The sequence below is a fragment of the Bacillus rossius genome, chromosome 16 (assembly GCF_032445375.1).
Source record: "Bacillus rossius redtenbacheri isolate Brsri chromosome 16, Brsri_v3, whole genome shotgun sequence".
NCBI lineage: Eukaryota > Metazoa > Arthropoda > Insecta > Phasmatodea > Bacillidae > Bacillus > Bacillus rossius.
Genome location: NC_086343.1, coordinates 41286003 through 41304883, shown reverse-complemented (window position 1 = coordinate 41304883; position 18881 = coordinate 41286003). Strand labels below are relative to the sequence as shown.

The window sequence follows — 18881 nt, the reverse complement described above, 5'->3', positions numbered from 1 at the left end:
AAATACTTATCACGCCAATAAGACAAGTATAACTTCTACTGCCGTGCACGTTTGTAATATTTATTAAATTGTTTTCATTTTTCCATAATACTCAACTACACAATGTTTTTACAGAATATATATATTTTTTATTTTTTACGTTTTGAATGTCCCATAACTAAATTACAAACCGAGAACCGTTAATAGACAAATTAATCACGGTTCTGAATTTAAAAAAAAAAATCTCTAATTTGAAATGTGTAGTGGTTTTGGAGATATAAGCATTTAATCAAAAGTTTTTTAATATCTAAATAAATATCGCACCTGTGTTTCCGTACCATGTGCGTCTCTGCCTGAGGACGGGAGCAGATAGCAGTTCCCGAAACGTCGCTTGTTTCTGTTTAGGTAAAACTATTGTGTTTGTTTCGTCTTCTCGTTTTGTCGTGTTTTTGTCACGTTTAAACTGTTGTGCTGAATTATTTTGGGTTCAATATTTTTATGTTGTCATCATTTTTTTTTTTTTCGTTCTCTTAGTACATTTTTCTTTGTTTTTCTTTGTTTGTTGACCATATTCCTGTTTCGGAATATTATTTTGTGGTGTTCATATCCTTTTTGACAACAGCAATTGTTTGCTTAATTTTGTGTGTTTTTTTGTCTTTTTTTGGGTATTTTTATTTATTTATTTTATTTTTTATTTTTTCTTCAACAGAAAAAGTTCTTAGCAATGGCGTATGTCCAAAAACTTACATCAAGTCATGCACTCCCATTGCACAAATCATTTAAAGATAACATCTAAATATCACTTAATCATTAGATACTGTGTTTAAAAAATTTTTGCTACGCAATAATATATTACCATAATAATTATAATAATTATAATAAAATTAAACATTTAATACTTTTGGAGGAAAAAAATTATTTGCATGACTTATCCGACAGAAATTTTTCTTGGGCAGTATTGACTATTCACACTGTAAAAAAATCTTTACTAACTTAAAAATTATTTCCTTTAATTAGCCATTTTTCAAATTACTTTAAAAATTATCTGAGTATGTTTTTTTTTTCAGAATGACTAGTAATTTTACAAAATTAATTTTTTTTTTTTGCCGCCCGAGTCTTCCAAATAGTTTCCCCCCTTAAATATAGCTACAGAATGTGTGATTTTATTTGAATTGTTATCAATAGTAAGGGATTTTTATGATTTCGTAGAAAAAGTATTAGTTACAACGTCTAATAATTTGGTACAGGTCGGGGATTTAAAAACTTTTTAAAAAATGCTTGTACTTAACATGAAAACGACCCATTTTGATTTTTTTTAATATTCAGAACCGTAATATATAGTTATAGGATTCAAGTTAAGATATGGGGAATTCTGTATAACTTTCACAAGCGGTAGTTTGAGTTTGAGTGGTAACAGGACGCTTTATGTCTAGGTGCAAATTTTCTTACAATATATTTCATTTATAAATCCACACCAAAATTTATATAAATTATACTCAATGCAGGTAATAATAATTGAATTTATTTTTATAGTTGATGAATTAATACATATATTATATTTATATACTATTTTAACCACAGTTAAAATAAAAATATACCCTACTTTAATATTTTAAATTTTTCAAATGCAGTTAAATTAATTTCTTGTTAGGGTGGAATAGCAACAATTATTGGAAGCATTAATTCTGAAGATATCGGACACAAGTATTTTTTTTTAGAATCAGAGAAATATGTAAATTTAAGTTTTGTTCATAATGATTGGGATAGCATTATAAGTACTAGATATGAGAACAGATTTTAAAATCTACAAATACAAATTATTGAAACCCTAGTAGTTGTTTTTTTAGTTTCGTATTGAATTGAGAGTTCCGAGAGACCCTTCATGTTTATTGGTCACACGTAAAAGAAGTAGTCGCGGTGTAGCCGGTGGTTAGCTCCCCCCCCCCCTCCCCAGATGGCAGCGAGGGGAGCAAGGAGCTGGCGAGTGTAGTAGGGGGAGCGCGTGTCTTCTGGAACAGGTTATCCGCCGGGGTGGAGGGGGGCGCGGGGCGAGGGGCAGGGCAGGCCCGGGCGACAACAGGTGCCGGGGCGCGCGCCTAATGGCGCGGCAATCCGTGGCGATGCACGCGATAGCCGCCGTGATCTGCGCGGGACCGGTCCGGGCTGGCGGCAGGTGCGCGCGTCGCGCGACGGCACGCGACGGCACGCGACGGCACGCGACGGCGCGACACAGTTCTCACGGCGGGACGCCCGTACAGCGTCCCGTCCACACCCAGGCTCCTTTCCATTCAGAGCTGTGTCGCTAGCATTCACAACCACTGCTGCTTCTTACGTACGTTCCCTGTTCCCACCTTTATCTTCAGAGGCCGTACTCCAAATACACTGCCTCCTGAATAAAAGAGGGGTTTGTCTGTAAAGTCGGTTTACGGACGATCATTTTACGTGATAACGTCATAACAAAACATTGATGAAAAATTGCATACTTTTTAATTTTCAAAAATATTATTTACAGTTTTTGCAAATTATTTAAATAATTTGTCTAAATATAATCACGACCAATTAGTTAAAAAGCCCGCCTTAACCTGTTCGATATTATAGAAGATTTTCTCGCACGGTAGTTGGCCGGTTTTTGCACGCTCGGCTCAGGTGGAACATGACAATTTTCGTGCGTGCAGCCGGCATTCATAGATTTATAAGACGTTATCACGTCAAATTTCTGATCTGCCCCGACTTACTTCTCTGAACAAGTCCATGCCAACCAACAGGCAGAGTAAAGCAGTGCCGGTGGCTTGCGTGTGTGCGGCGGATCGCAGCGCTGTGAATGTATTGTCACACTAAACAATGGCATTGGCAAACGCTCAATGCTGAGCATCAAATCGCAGCATTTGCAAATACGCTTCATCGTTAGTTGAAGGGCTCTACTGGCCCACATTTGTATGCATGAGTAGTTATCAAATCGTGTTTTTTGACGTGACAACGTCTAATAAATCGATGAACGCAGTCTGCACGCACGAAATGTGTCTCGTTACGCACATTGTCCCGTTATGATGTGTCCCGTTACGCTCATTGTACGCTTGCGCCGCATCTATCTCTCTTCCACTCGATTGGAACAACCATCTTCTTGACTTTTTCGAGGCACATTAAACTTTAAACACTCCCATTCGTTTCCTACTTTTCCTATCATCGTCCTATCCTTAACAGAATAACACAGATTGGAAGAAGTTAAATAGCAAACATGTATAAAAGTTATAGTTAAAATAATCTGTTAGTAAAAATAATCTCTTCGTTAAAGTAATAAACATATTTGAATTAATGAGTGCAAATAAAAGTAAATTTATCAATTAAATTGTAGATTTCATTTAACTCCTTCTTTGTATCCATACATAATAGTAATAATTCAATAAAAATGATTCAATTTTATTCATATAATTATGCAATCATGTCATCAATGTTTTGTTATGACGTTGTCACGTTAAACTATCGTCCGTAAACCGACTTTACAGACAACCAATTTTTTTCCTCTGAATTTTTTCCGCATGTGCGCCTAGTTAAGCGGAGAGCTTGATAAACAAATAAAATATTTATGTTTAAAGAACAACTGAAGAAAAATTTGAGCCTTCTTTAAGCTGATAAACTACTACTAGGCAACTAAGGGAATTTTTATTGCAGAATAAATGTTTATGTTCTAAATTATACGGAACCTATAATTTCATGATTTTCCCCAAAATATATTGAATTCCTAACCGTAAATACGTTTTATTTTGGTAAATATTTTAATCGGCTAAAAAAAGTGTTTATTTGAAGATTTTTTAGAATGTTTAAGGTGATATTATATTTCAGTTATATCATAAATTGAAACAAGTAATTATGTAGTTAACAGTTTTTAATTAACCTTACATATAAAATATTTGTCATAAAATCCTTAAATTTTAAATTATCATTAATGAGTATCTTAAACTAAAGTTCACCAAAATTCCTGAAAACATCTAGTTTACAAAATTTTTGGCAAAGAAATATATATATTTTAGATTTATGGTTAATATCCTAAATAGAGACCTTTAATAGACAAACGGGTAGGCTAATTCAAATCATTAATAAACTTTATAACATGCTTTAAATTCATATAAGGATTAAAATAAATATTAATTTAAAGAGCTCTTAAAACCATTAAATAGAAACTTGTTGAATTAATAAAACCATTTGTACAAACAATTAAACATAGCTTTGTTATAAACTGAAGTTAACAGGATAATTAGGAAGAAAAAAAGAAGTACAGAATGCAATTAAAATCCGAAAACTGCACAAAATACGAGAAAAGTATCTCCACTGTAACTCATCGTAAAAAGGAAGACAGAAGGAAGAAGAGAATGAGATAGAAGACGCATTTCCTGGCTGCTCAATTTAAGAAGTTGTTTTAAATGTTCCACCACTGAATTATTTATGGCTGCGAGATCTGAAGTCATGATATCCGTGATGGTTGCCGATCTTCTTAGAGGAGAGGCAATTGAAGAAGATATTATAAACTCAATAATATAATAGGCAGATACACAAAATTACATAAGCAAAATTATATACTAAATTAACACTTTTAATATTACTGCAAAAAATCACTCAAGTTGCTAAAATTAATTATTAGATTTCTTTGAATGTTTTTTTTTCGTGTTTACTATATTTAATAACATAGCCTATACCTATACCTATATTAACTTCCCATGTTTTATTTAAAGACCAAAATCAGAAATGAATCGAGGGCGTGTATTATTGATGAAACTTAATGTGTGGTTCCTTTGACACAAGTTTTGGTGTTAGTGGCATAGTTTTCATCAATACATGCGACACACCAGAAGGAACATCTTCTAGCAGACATGAGCCTTGGCCCAGCTTTACATTTCCGCACGGCGAACTATTTACCATTCCACGCCGTACTGACGCAACTTTTAGCAGGAATATGAATTATTCATATCGGAAAGCTAATATATTAATAACATCGTAGTTAATTAGCATGCGCGCGCAGATAGAATATAAGTGGGCCCGCTTGTAGCTGACATCATAGTCTGTTGAAGCGTGTGCATATTCTAGTTTTATTTTCAACACCCCACAATGCGCGTCCCCTCGCTTCACGAGTAGAACAAAAAAACAGAGGGGTTGCTCACCTTACTACCCCCAAGCTGGCTATTCTATCGTCTCCGGCGCTTTTATCTTCTAAACCAACTTGAACGCTCTGTAAATAAACGGCTTATTAAAAAAAAAAAGTTTCTTCAGATAATATCTCGCCTGTTTCCCCTGCAGCAGTCAGCCCTAAAAGAAGGTGGAAATCGAGAGGTTAAAAGAAAAAAAAACAAGGGCTCCCACTAGAAACGAGGTATTTATTTTAAGTAAATATTTTTAAAATTAAATGTACAATAACGCTACAAATTATAGGAAAGCTTCGCTGTAAGCTATATTTTCCGTTTTAAGTTAATGATCAAGCAAAATCCAATTGTATAATCATTTAATACTTTTATTTTACTAGTGTTTTTGTCAAGTTGATAAATTTAAGAAAAAAAATGTTGAAATAATAATTTGAAACAGTACAATATAATAAATTTACATAATGTTCGGTCACATTGGGGCATAAATTTAATCAGCTCTAGGAAATGTCAAAACGAGATATTTATTAACAAAAATAGTTTATTTCGGCATGCCTTGCTACCCATTAAATTTATGCCCAGAATTCACCAAACATCATTTATGCAAAAAAATAAGACCCAGTAAAGTAATGACTCTGCGTTGTAATGCTTTACGTAGATTGATTTTTTACTTACATAGTTTAAATTAAGTTACATCTTCGGGACAGCTTGAGATATCACAATAAAATAAAAACTTAACTAATACCAGTGTAACTATATAATATTATTGGAATTTATAGTCAATAGCAACTGTAATTTTTCAGTTAAATCACTTCTTTTTGACAGGAAAAAAATTATAAATAGAAAAATAAATTCAGATACGTCCATTTGATTGTTTTGATTTTGCATTTATTCTGAAACGTTTACAACTTGAAATAATTTACAAGTTTATTTATTTTATGTTCCCGTTACTTACGCAATAGTTCAATACTACCGTTAACTTATGTTACATTTATAAATCTAAACCAAAAGTCGTTAATAACCTCAGAAATGCAATTATAAGCAATTTTATCTTTTACGGGTATCCTACTCTTTGCCAACGTTTATTGTGCAATATTGTAAATATATGAACTTAATGTGGAACAGTTCAGGAAGTTTTTAAGTATTTTTGTTTTATTTTTCCCACTGCGTATCTGTTTAGCACGCGTCGGTGATAGCGATGCCAAGAACCTGTCACAGTTGACATGTGTCTATCACGTGACACTACAAGACCAGTTGCAAAGTCTAATTCATCTCTATATAGGCATTATAGCACGGGCCCGGCCTACAGGCGTAGGTAGATTTCGAAGTACATATTTACTATGGAAATATTTTGGAAACTTCTATAAACTTCTGGAACATTTTAATAACTTTATCTACATTAAATATTTATGTTCTCCAATATTACAAAATGATCGATTAAATATTTGCTCCTTTTTAATGCAACTAAAAAATTATATATATATTATATATATAAATATAATATATTTTTAACTCAACGTATCCAGCATTGAATAGTTTACAAAGCAACATTAATTAGCTTAGAATTAATTAAACATTAATTGCCAGTTAAGGTAATTATTTAATTTTTGACCTTCAAACTTCATTTTTTATTTCTTGCACTAATAACGCGGTCGAATAAAAATTTTCTTTGCACCAAGGTTTAATATGATATTAAAAATGTTTAAAATAAATTCAAACTAATTTTATACTAAGAAAGTTTTTGATTTTTTTTTTACTTCATCCCATGTTTTTACTGTAATAATTCGTTTAATCAAAATTTGTTTCAGCCAAAGTGTTAGATGAAGTTTAGGATTCATGCAATTAATTATAACTGATATGATAGTATTTATATTCTTAAAACGTATTGATTATTTTTTACTTTCAAACGTTGTTATATCCACCCCTTCCAGTAATGGTTCGGTAAACCAAAATTAATTCTAGCAGTAGTTTTAGTCAATATTTAGATAGTTAAACATGAAACAAAATTAAGAATGGATTCGATATTATCCCGGATGTGGAAGATTTATATATTTTCTCATTCCAACCCCAAGTTTTATCAGCCCCTTGCAATAATGTTTTGTATTATCCAAAACCTTTTTGAGACAAAACTTTAAGAAAAAAATTATAAGATTTACAAACAATTTAAACCGATCTAATATTGTGCCTACTAAGGGAGCTATAATTTTTTTTTGTTATTCAACCCCTGTTTATTCCACCCCTTGCAGTCATAATAGATCATATAAAAAAATGTTTCATACAAAAGTTATAGACAAATATTCAAAGTCTTACAATAAATGCGAACGAATTTGATAGTGTACATGGAACGGAAATTATTATTTTTTTAATTCTACCCATTTTTTTAACCCCTTGCAAAAATGGTTCATCTTATTAAAAATTGTTTTATAAAACGTTTTAGATGAAAATTATAAGATTTATAAACAATTTAAAGGATAAGACTGTGTCCTTACTAAGGGAGTTTTAATTTTTATTGACTTCCAACTGTTGTTTTTTCCAGCTCTTGCAGTTAGGGTTGGTCGTATGGAAAATATTTCAGCAGAACATTTTAGATAATATTTATACAGTTTACAAACAATTTGAACTCATTTAATAGTGTTCATATATTAAGCGAGTTATGGATTTTTTTGTCTTTCAACCCCTGTTATTTTCCACCCCTTGAAGTAATGGTAGGTCGTGTAAAAATAATTTGGACGAAAGTCGTAGATAAAATTTTTAGGGTTTACAATAAAAAGGAATGGATTTAATAGTGCAAAGGGTACGGATTTGATAACATTTTTTTTTTAATTTCTACCTTTTTTTAAAACCCCGTGCAGCAATGGTCTTATCAAAAAATGTTTCAGACAAAAGTTTTAAAAAACAATTATAAGCTTTACAAAAAATTATAACGGATTTGATAGTGTACCTACTAAGGGAGTTTTATATATATATATATATATATATATATATATAAGTCTACTACTCCAAATTTTTCCAACCTCTTGCAGCAATGGTTATTCTAATCAAAAATTGTGTCAGACAAAATTTTAGATAAAACTATAAGATTTACAAAATATCTGAACGAATACGAAGTTGTACCTACGAAGGAAGTCATGATTATTTCTTCCTCCAACCCTTGTTTATTTTACACCTTGCATTAATGGTAGGTCCTGTAAAAAATTATTTCAGACGAAAAATTTAGATAATAATTTAAGGTTTTACAATAAAACAGAACGGATTTAACAATGTACATGTTACATAAATTATGGATTTGTTCGAAATCTACCCCTTTACTTTTTAAACCCCCTGAAACAGTGGTTAGTCTAATCAAAAATTGTTTCAGAACAAATTTTTAAATTCATAAACATTTTGAACGGAATTGATAGTGTACTTAATAAGGGAGTCATGAATTTTATTTAAATTCTACCCCTTATTTTTCAACCCCTTGAAGCAATGGGTCATCTAAATATGAATTGTTTCAGACAAAAGTTTTAGATAAAAATTATAAGATTAATACAAAATTTGCACGTATTCGATGTTGTGTCTATGAAGGTGTGTTATGATTTTTTTACGCTCCAAACCTTGTTTTTCAACCCTTTACAGTTATGACTGGTCGTATCAAAAGCTTATTCAGACAAAATATTTTGGTACTACAACTACGAGTAATAATAGATACGTTCAAACGAATGTGATATTTTCCATATTGTGGGAGTTAAAATGATTTTAATTGTTTTTGTTTTGTTTATTTTTTTCAAAAATCCTTACGCATTTATACCTTGGTCGGGTATTGCCCATTAACGAACTTGACCGATAGTTTTCACTACTAGTTTTTTGTATCAGTTTGGAAGTGATTTGTGAAAAATTGCGAAAGTTATCGTGTCCACAAAATTGTGATATACATACATATATAAATATTATTAAACTTTATAGTTTACGATGATTTCGGGGTCTATGGATCATGAAATGAAAAACTATATAAAAAATTTCTGAAAGTCACTCCATGGTAATGGCTACAACAGATAATATTTTTTTTTTTGGAAATCTACCTAAAACATAATAAAGTGGCAGTTCAATAAACGTTGGCGATATTCAAATACACTTAAACACGAGTAACTAAATTCCTTCGTGCACTGCCCGTGAAAGAAGTGGTTGAGTCAGACACCGGTTGTAGAGAACCTGAACGCACGCGAGTGCTGTAGTAATCAAAACAGGTTGCGCGGAAGGTCGTCCGGAAAAGAGGTTTACGCATCAACATCACAACAACGTATCACGGATAACAATCAACTTCACCTGCAAGCAGGCAGCTCATCGCGCGCCGGCGCATGAATATATTCATGTATAATGCCGTGTTTATTTTTCCTGCTTACAGACACCCCTACCAATTATTACGCATACCTCAACTCTAATAAAGAAGCTTTTAAGACACCCCCTCATATCTGAAAATAAGTTAATAAGCTCTTTTTGTTTTTTTATGCATATAACTCATACAGCGTGTTCACGTATGTGCGATGTCCTATAGAGGGATTTGTTTTTAACGTTAAGACAATATGAAATATGAAATATTATAATTCGTTCTTAAGGTTCTCATTAGTGGCGAAAAAGATTATAATGCCATACTAAAATAACCATTCTTAGCCCTAAATAAATAGGAATGAGAGAAGATTATTACTCTTACTTATTGTCTATTTTTTACATCAGTAAAGCTCAAGGTTAAAGGCAAAGGTCAAAGTGAAGGTCAAATACAAGGGTCAAAGTGGCCGACAGACCGCTCTCATAAGCCCAAGAACCATGACACAAGTGAAGTTAAAAGTTCAAGTTCAAGGTCAAATGTTATCAAAGGTGACCGGCATGATGTCACAATCCAAAATGGCTGTAGGTCACCACAGGCCCCTGACTGTGGACTCTATAGCAGGACATACCAATATATTGTTACGAGTATAAGGTGGGGGAACTGGGTTTTTAAGGGATAGCCCAATTAAGTTTTATTACAGTTTGATTAATTACTAATATTTAAATGACTTACAAATAATTTCACTTAAAAAATATCTGATCAACAATCACTTGCACTTCAAAATGTTTATTCTCAAGTCACTCAATGCCTGTCAAGTTCCACAGTTCGCACTCCTCACTGGAGCTAGGCTCGACAGTGGTTCGCCCCTCACCTTGCGCCTGTCCACACACAGTCTCTCACCCTCTTCGCCGATGTCGCACTTCCCTTCATTCCCGGAACTCTCCGAACTCTCCAAATTCCCGGGGAGGCCGACGTCGTCGCTTATATACCCGTGGCGTTCTTCCCGAAGGGACGAGAGCGGCTGTGATGTGTCACGTCATCCCAGGCAGACCCGACGCCCGAAACACCCAGAACAGCGACGCTGGTTCACGCCACTCCTCGCGGCGGCCTATGTAAGTCCGGAATTCCCAGGCCGGTAAAGATGACAACAGCCTGAGGCTGGACGATGCGCGGGGAACGGAGGGGTTTGGTGGTAGAGAGGACCCTTGTAATCCGGCCAGGCGCGCGTGGCATGCCTCACGTCAGTGGACGGCGCGTGACGTCAGAGGCCGTGCGGGGCCGCCAGCTAGCTCCGAGCCTGGCGCGCGTCGCATCAGTGTCTGCTTTTAGAACAATATACTACTATTAAATACTTAGTATTTATCAATTGTTTAATTTGCTAAATTTTTACTATTTATAATGTTACTCCAGGTTTTTGATAGTTTAGTTATATTAATTATTTGCATATAAAACTAAAATTAGTTTTTTTTTGTCACGCCAAGTACCTAAGTATAATTTCTATCGCGCGTAGATAAATACACACACACACACACACATTTTTTTATTGGTTAGTGAACTTTAATACATCCTGTGAAAAATTTGTTACATGGTGCATACGTATCGTAAAAAAATCACTCTCATCTTTTCTTTCTAATAGGTCTGTAGAAGTATACATTAAAATAAGGGAGGGTAGGGAGCAAACACCTATACACGAATTGAAATAAAAACTAAATCATTTTTGTAACTTGTATTAATACACTTTTCAGAGGAAATATTATAAATAAAATTCTCATAGTAGCATAAACAATCAACAAAAAATGTATGATGTTTCTGCAAAATGAATAATATCGTTTATTGCTCTGTGTGATATAAAGAGACAATTGTTAACTATTATTTTTAATAATGATTAGATTTGTGACGAAATCAACCGTGAATAAACGAGAAGAATTTAGATAGAAACCAACTGTAATGTCATTATATACTAATGTGTTTACAATTTAACCCTAAACTATAAAATTAAGTATTGTATAAATAGCTAAATTCTCGCTGTTCAGTAGCCGTTAGCACTATCGCTGTCGAACTCAACTCACAATTGTACATTAGGTTCTGAGAGAATAACTTTGCTATCCGAGGAAATGCGAGTAAGTATTTTACAAAGTCGCCTGAGCGTCAAGGGATCGATCCCTGCCTCCACGCATGACGAAACGTTTATGAGCGCATAAATCACCAGTCTGTCGTAGCATCCGCTAACTTGTCGGTCACATTGACCACCATATTGAAAATCTTTAGTTGTTTACCTATAATACGAAACAATGTTCATTAAAACAATGTACCTATTAATAAAGTGTTTTATTTTATTTATTCCTGTCTTTAATCATTGGCTGATGAAAAAATTAAATTTCCGCTTAAAAATAATTATTTACTTGAAATGAAAAGTCCTGAAAGTGGCTTAAATACAACATTCACCAGCCGCAGATGGGCAGGTGATGTCATATTGGCCTCCATATTGGAAATCTGTACATAATAACTTAAAAAGTACAAAAAAGTTTAAAATATTAAAAAAATACCTATTTATGTACTAATTAAATCGTTTGATTTCCGCCCTTAGTTTGATACTTTGTCACTGCTAAGTAAATAAACCTTAAATTGACATTTTACATCCTTTTATTTTATCAAACATTCTTATCTTTTGTCAAACTTATTAATCATATTCACTACAAAAATTACACTATACACAACTGTACGACTAAACAAATATGTTATGCAATATTACTATGCCTGCCACAGAGGCTGTATTCGGTGCACCTCTGTGACTACTAGAGTGTCAACTACAAGTATATAGGCGAAATGTCTCCGAAAAAATGTATTCTTTCTCATTACTAAGTATGCAATGATTCCAAGCAAAGAACAATGACAAGTATATATAAAGAAAGTGTCCATATCATGAGGCAATTTACCGATGTTTGCAATACCTTTCAAACTAGCAATTACCTAGCTATTTCAAGCGGACAAGACATACTAAGTCTCTAAACTGCCAGACCTATAAAAAGCATATAAAGTATGTATATATATGTTCTGCACTTACTATAGGACTAAGAATCCCCTAAAAGGGATTACTTACTAAAAGAATCAAGAAGTTATGAACTATTAAATCTTCAAACCTGACTACATAATTGACTACGCACATTCATATATGTAGGACACACATCTTAACGAACATTCAACTTGGTAGGATACTGTAGGACACAAATGGATACGATCACTGGTATACGATAGGCTACGATAGATTTGGCTCTATTTGACTACAATAGCCCCAATTCCTCCCACTGTCTATAACAGGCTAAATTTTGCTCCAATTATCTACCATACCTACAAATGCTGCAAATTATTACAACTGCTTTCCAATTGCTTTAATTTCATTTTGCTTCAAATAGTAGCAATGAATCAAATTGTAGTAATTGATTCAATTACTCCAACTGCACTTGGCTCCAACTTCTCCAATCGCTGCAGCAGTATTTGGCTCCACTGCTCCAATTGCTACAAATGCATTTGGCACCAACTGGCAACAGTGGCTCCAATTGCTCCAACTGACTCCAATGGCTCCAACTGCTGCAAAAATTATTTATTTACTTACTGTCGGAAAAGGGCGTAGAAAAACGTAATATACATTCGTCGTCAACTACTGAATCTACAAGGAAAATCGAACATTCGTATTTGAAAAACAATAAGAGCAGATCGGTTTTTCTTCTTCATAATGGACTAGGAATCCGAGAAACTGTTCCGGAAATGTCAAAATGTTCCGAACATGATTAGTGTGTACGTCTGCTTGTAACGACCTCGTTGTCAATGGGCCGTAAGAGCCGACAGCTGTTTGTGCCCCGTCACTGCCGCATGCTCGCTAGGGCAGACGAACAACAGCGCGTGATTAATTAGCGCGCGAGTCGCGTGATGAATGAAGCCCGCTCTCTCGCCTCGCAAATGAGGCTGAGATAATCTGGTGGTGTGTGTCTGCGGCCACACAGGCGCCCACAGGTGCCAGGGCAGCGGTCTCCTGTCCGTCTGGCCCTGATGCACTGCCCCCTGATTGCCTGCTCCGAGGTGGGCTTCTGTGATTGGCTGGACCGGCTCGCCTGAGTTGTTTGTTTCTATCTGCAGGGCCGTGTGTGTGTTCCTTACACGTTTATTGCAGTAGGAGTAACTGTAGAAACCTTCCTCTCTACAAACATTTTATTTGTTGCAGGAAATAAAAGTCAGATACGCAGAAATGTACAAAACTTAGAATAAGAACCAATATTAGATAAATTAAAAAAAATAACAAAAATATGTAAAACAAAAAATTATGCGGAAAAGAACTGAACGAAATTAAAATGGACGCAATGAGGGAAAAGTCACTAACGAAACGCAAACAGACAATACATACGAACGAAGTGTTACGGGTATCCCTGTACAAACGCGAGAGCCCAGACCGCGATGCAGGTTCGGAGCTGGCTGGCGGCCCCGCACGGCCACTGACGTGAGACATACCGCGCATGCCTGGCCGGATTACAAGGGTCCTCGCTACCCCCTCCCCCCTCTCCAATCACCACGCATCGTCCTTCCTCGGCGCTGTCATCTGTCGCTGAGCGGCCTCGGGGAAACCAGATTACAAGGTTCGTTGCTACCGTGCAACATCCCGACTCAGGCTATTGTCACCTTTAAAAGCCTGGAAATTCCGGGCTTACAGAGGCCGTCGCAATGAGTGGCGTGAATTAGCATCGTTGTTTCTGGGTGTTTCGGCCACCGGGTCGGCGCGAGATGACGCGACTCGTCACAGCTGCTCTCGTCGGTTCGAGAAGGGCGTCCCTGAGGTACTTGAGCAGCGACGCCGGCCTCCGCGACAGTTCCGAGAGTTGCGTGAGCGAAGGGAAGTGCGTCATCGGCGGAGAGGGTGAGAGACTGTGTGTGTGGACAGGTGCGAGGTGAGGGGCGAACCACTGTCGAGCCTGGCTCCAGTGAGGAGTGCGAACTGGGGAACCTGACAGACACTGAGTGACTTGAGAATAAACATTTTTAAGTGCAAGTGATTAATGATAGTACATTTTTAAGTACAATTCTTATTAATATTAATTTTAGTAATAAAAACTTAATTGGGCTATCCCTTACGAACCCAGTTCTCCCCACATTGTAATTCGTAACATTAAATATGAGTGAGCCCCTGCTGACTGCGATACTGTCCCGCCACGCACGGAGCGCGCGGCTACTCGACTGCTGCAGGCGCCGCCTCGTCAGGGGTCGGGGAACTTCGGCAATCCTCGGGACTCCCGCCCTGAGGTCGGCAGCGGGAAAAATATTCCAGATACAAATAAAATACAAAGCGGACCACGAGTCCAAGTGCCCAACCCCCGCATGGTAGACTCTTTTCTACTCTGTCCAACTCTTAATCCATACCATCCTCTGTCTCCTGTAAATTCCTACACGTAATGCATGCCAATTTGCACCCCGCATGAATGTGCCCAGGGTTTTCCCTGTGTCTATGCAGGTTTTACCTGGGCGAACCTATCTCTAGTTATTGTCTAGATTTAAGAGTGAGGGGAGTTAGTCATGGCGCCAATCGTTGCCATGACTGGCCAATCCCCTCCTAGCACACGATGCATGCGACCCTCTCCTTGCATGGCTAATCCCAGCATGACTAGGCGTATAGGCTTCGGCCTGAGACGCACCTAGGTCCCTCCATAACCCGGACCCCTCCCAAATACACTTAGTTTTAGTTAGGTTAGGAAAAAAATCGGCAGCGGGAATGGCGCTCATCGAAGACGGATTGCCCAGGCCAGTCTGGATGTTTCGACGAAGCTATCGGACTCGTCTGAAGGGGTGTATAGGCCCCTCCTCAGCTCAGAGGTCGGCGCCGCAGACCGCCTCTCTGCACCGCCAACAAGCTGCCCGCTGCCAGTGCTGCATCGCCTGGAGCAGGCTCCGAGGGTTCCCTGGCCCGATGCGGGGTCGACGACACAGCTCCGGTGCTAGCCTGGACAGCTAGGCCTCCACCGGACCACGGGTTCACTGGGTCCCAGCGTGATGTGGGCGCCAGCAGTGCTCAGGACACAGCCAACTGTCTGGTCAGCTGAGTGAGGCGGCGACTATGCTGGGTTGGTGGCCCCAGCCGCTGGTCATTGCCGAAGCTCTAACACCCTCCGATCAACAACAGGGAGCGATCCCTAGCAGTTCTGTTTTTAAAAAAGCTCTGGAATGTTTTAAAACAGAACTGGAAGATACACCCACCCTACCCTTCAAGGGCGCATATTGGGAGGGGAATGTGAGAATGCCGGCCGTAAGGTCGCAACAATCTGCCAGTGCCTCGCCGATGAAGTCGACAGAATATGTACTTAGACTCTGGAGAACCTTTGTTTGAGTTATAGATATAGACTGGTCACGGATAGTTGGAGAAACGACTCAGTTATTGGGAGACTGTTACATGTAAGAAGTAACGAGTGGTAAAGTATACTCATTTACTAAAGTTGAGTGCTCAAGAAACTATGTAGTTAAGGTTGCGAGGCCAAAAGGCGGTGGTGAGGTTCTAGAGGTGCAGGCAAGCAAACCATAAAAGACATCACCGGACTTGAGAATTGTTCCCAGTGGAGTTGCAGACGACACAGAAAGGCAGTCTGTAAGTGGCGGAGCTGGGTCTGGAGGCGGAGCGTGGTGTGTGGTGGGGTTAATGACCGGTTGCCATGACGTCACAGTGGCCATCTTGGATGACCTTGAAATTTCCCTATTTCCAGGGAAAAATTATCTATTTTAGGGAAATTTCCCCGTTTTAATACTCAGAAATGTCGACGGCTTCAAAATTCCTAAAAGCAGCGTAAGACCCTAACAAGCAAGTCGCCCTAAGCCGCTCATATCAGGACCTTACCTCGGCCGCCATCGTTGCAATTTTCGTTACGGCCTACATCTTGAAAATCTGTAATCTTTAAGCTATAAAATCTGAGGAAAAAATTTAAAGTTACTTAAAAAAATTTATTAATAAAATTTTGATAAAAACATCCGCCATCTAGAATTATGACGTCACCGTTGCACTTCTCGTTACGGCCACCATTTTGAAAAACCGTAATCAGGAAAAAATAAAAATTAATAAAAAATAATACATAGAATTCTAATTTAAAAACGCACTGAAGCCATGGAGTCTTCGGTTCAAACACGGCGAGGGCAGTCGATTAAAAATGGCGACGAATCATTCTTCTCAAATATGTCCTAATGGCCAGCGAAAAAAAAAATCATATAGTATTTGTATGACAAAAAATATGATAGCACAGTACGTTTCATGCAGAAAAGTATATACATGCAAACTAATTACAGAGTCTAAGAGAATAAAAAAAATTGACTCATGACACTAAAAATATAATAAAGGAAGGATGTATTGAAATGCATGTTAGGCCTATCTTGTAAAGCTTTGTACACCTTAATCACACAGATGCTAACAAAATAATTTATTTTATTTTGCAGTTGAAAAATTTAAAGATTTGCAACTTTTTTGAACAAGAAGTTGATTTGATTAGGTGCGTAATGGGGAAATGTATTAGAATTGCTTGGGAATTGTTCGTTTTATATAATTTCATGAGGTTTAAAGACGCCTTCATTGTGGTTAAAACACAATACAGGTCAGCTTATGTACAACTGTTACACATGCACGACTCACACATACTAAAACATTACCAATAATATGGAAGTTAGTGTTTTAAACTTATGTAACACATTCGTTATTTATGGCACTAGAAGAATATTGGCTATAGTGCCGATGAAGTAATTGTTATTATATAACGAAATAAAATATATAGTTGCTATTGTAAAATATTATGTTTTTTTTTTTTAACTTTATCTCTTACAAATTCCATTTTTATCTACTGTTCAACTTCTTTTGGGTGATGATGAAGTGCGCGACGTTTAGGCGCCATGTTAGCCACTCTCAGGGGCGACGCACCACTGGCAAGCATGCGGCCAATTGCAGCCTGGCTGTGATTGGTCCCTGCGGGTGGCTATGACTGTACCAGGCCTTCAGTTGCTCAACGTCCTCGAGAGGGGCTGCAACCTGGCGCCCAAACGTCCGGCAGTTCAGAATTTCACCGGTTTTTGGTATTTAACTCAAAAGTAGCCAAGAAGCAGTTTAAAACTTAGCCATACAGCGCACAATCAAATTTAAAATTCGAGTTTGTGTAATATATGTGTGTGTATTTGGGCAACCAAATTTTCTATACAACTTAATATTTGTAAAAAAAAAAAAGTACAAAAAAGGGAGCGAGTGTACTAGTACTCGCCGGGGATGTGGAACAACCAGCCTTGGAGACGAGCACACTCATGCTGCAAATACACTTATAATACGAAACTTGGATACCAAATTTAACGCAGAATTCTTTAAAATAATGCCGAATGTGATACATACATAACAACTATGTTTTCAACTACGTTTCCGCTAGAATTCGCTGCCGGAGAAGCTACGTCGACTGTTGAACCATTTGGCTTACAGACCGGAAGGTTAAACAATGTAATTAAACGGCTTAAATAACAGGGGAAAAAATACTTAACCCCGGTTTGGGCCTAATTTTCGACAAGGAATTTTACCAAAATACTGCCTATCTTTTTAAAAATTAATTAATAAGTTTGTCTGTGTGAACCCTAGTTCTGCCATCCACCCCAGCCGCGGATGGCAGCGGGCTGGTCACACATGCGACTCCAGGAAGTGAAGCACCAGCAAGCACCACGAGGAGCCGAGCACCCACCTGTGTGCGGCATGCCTCGCGCCGCGCCTCTCAGCGTGCGACCGGCCGCGCTCAGCCGCACGTCCACACAGCCTCGGGCACCTGCGGGCAAGCCACAAGACACACGCGGCTCGTTAATTGATTCCGTTCCGAGAGGAACACCGCGCGCGCCGCTGCAAAACAAAACAAAACAAACACCAGCACAATACTCGTCATTAATTAATCTCGGCGGTGGCGGCGGGCGCCATTAAAGGCGCATCTATCTGGAGGGTAATTAGAGGCGGGCGCCTGGTGTTCCGCAGGGAGGGGGGGGGGGGGGCTAGGCCCCTGATCTGCCCCTGCCGAGAGTACAGAGAAGCTGAGGTCTACCTCCCAGCGCTGCAGCGCGGATACCTGCATCGTCAGCTCGCAAGTCGAAGCCACTCCGTTCATACAAAACTAGAGACCTGAAAAATTCGCGTGTTCATATCGTGTTATGCTAAAATTAAAATAAATATACCTTAGTGCTGCTTCTGCCATTGGTTCACTGTTAATCTGGAGGACTGAGGGCCAATTAGAGACCCTCACTCATAGAAGTGTCGAATCACAGGCCACCCGGTCGAGACGACTCACAAGTCAGCAGCCATTTACCCGAGTGTGTAGAGGATATTTGAGTCTATCCTAGAGGTCATTGAACCCACAAATTTTTCCTGTCTCTATACAAAACATATCTTAGCTGTGTGAAAGCTTGTATGCTATAAGTTTGTTTGATGGGTGGAA

The 18881-nt window shown here is 37.6% G+C and overlaps 1 protein-coding gene across 1 annotated transcript in view; it reads right to left on the bottom strand.

Annotated features, from left to right (window-relative positions):
* Positions 1-18175, bottom strand: part of LOC134539897 (paired box pox-neuro protein) — a 180963-nt gene extending 162788 nt beyond the window's left edge. Inside the window, exon 1 of the mRNA XM_063382246.1 lies at positions 18144-18175. Within this exon, the coding sequence (XP_063238316.1) occupies positions 18144-18156 (13 nt within the window). The 5' untranslated portion in view covers positions 18157-18175. The remainder of the gene's footprint in view (positions 1-18143) is intronic.
* Positions 18176-18881: the final 706 nt, after the last annotated feature.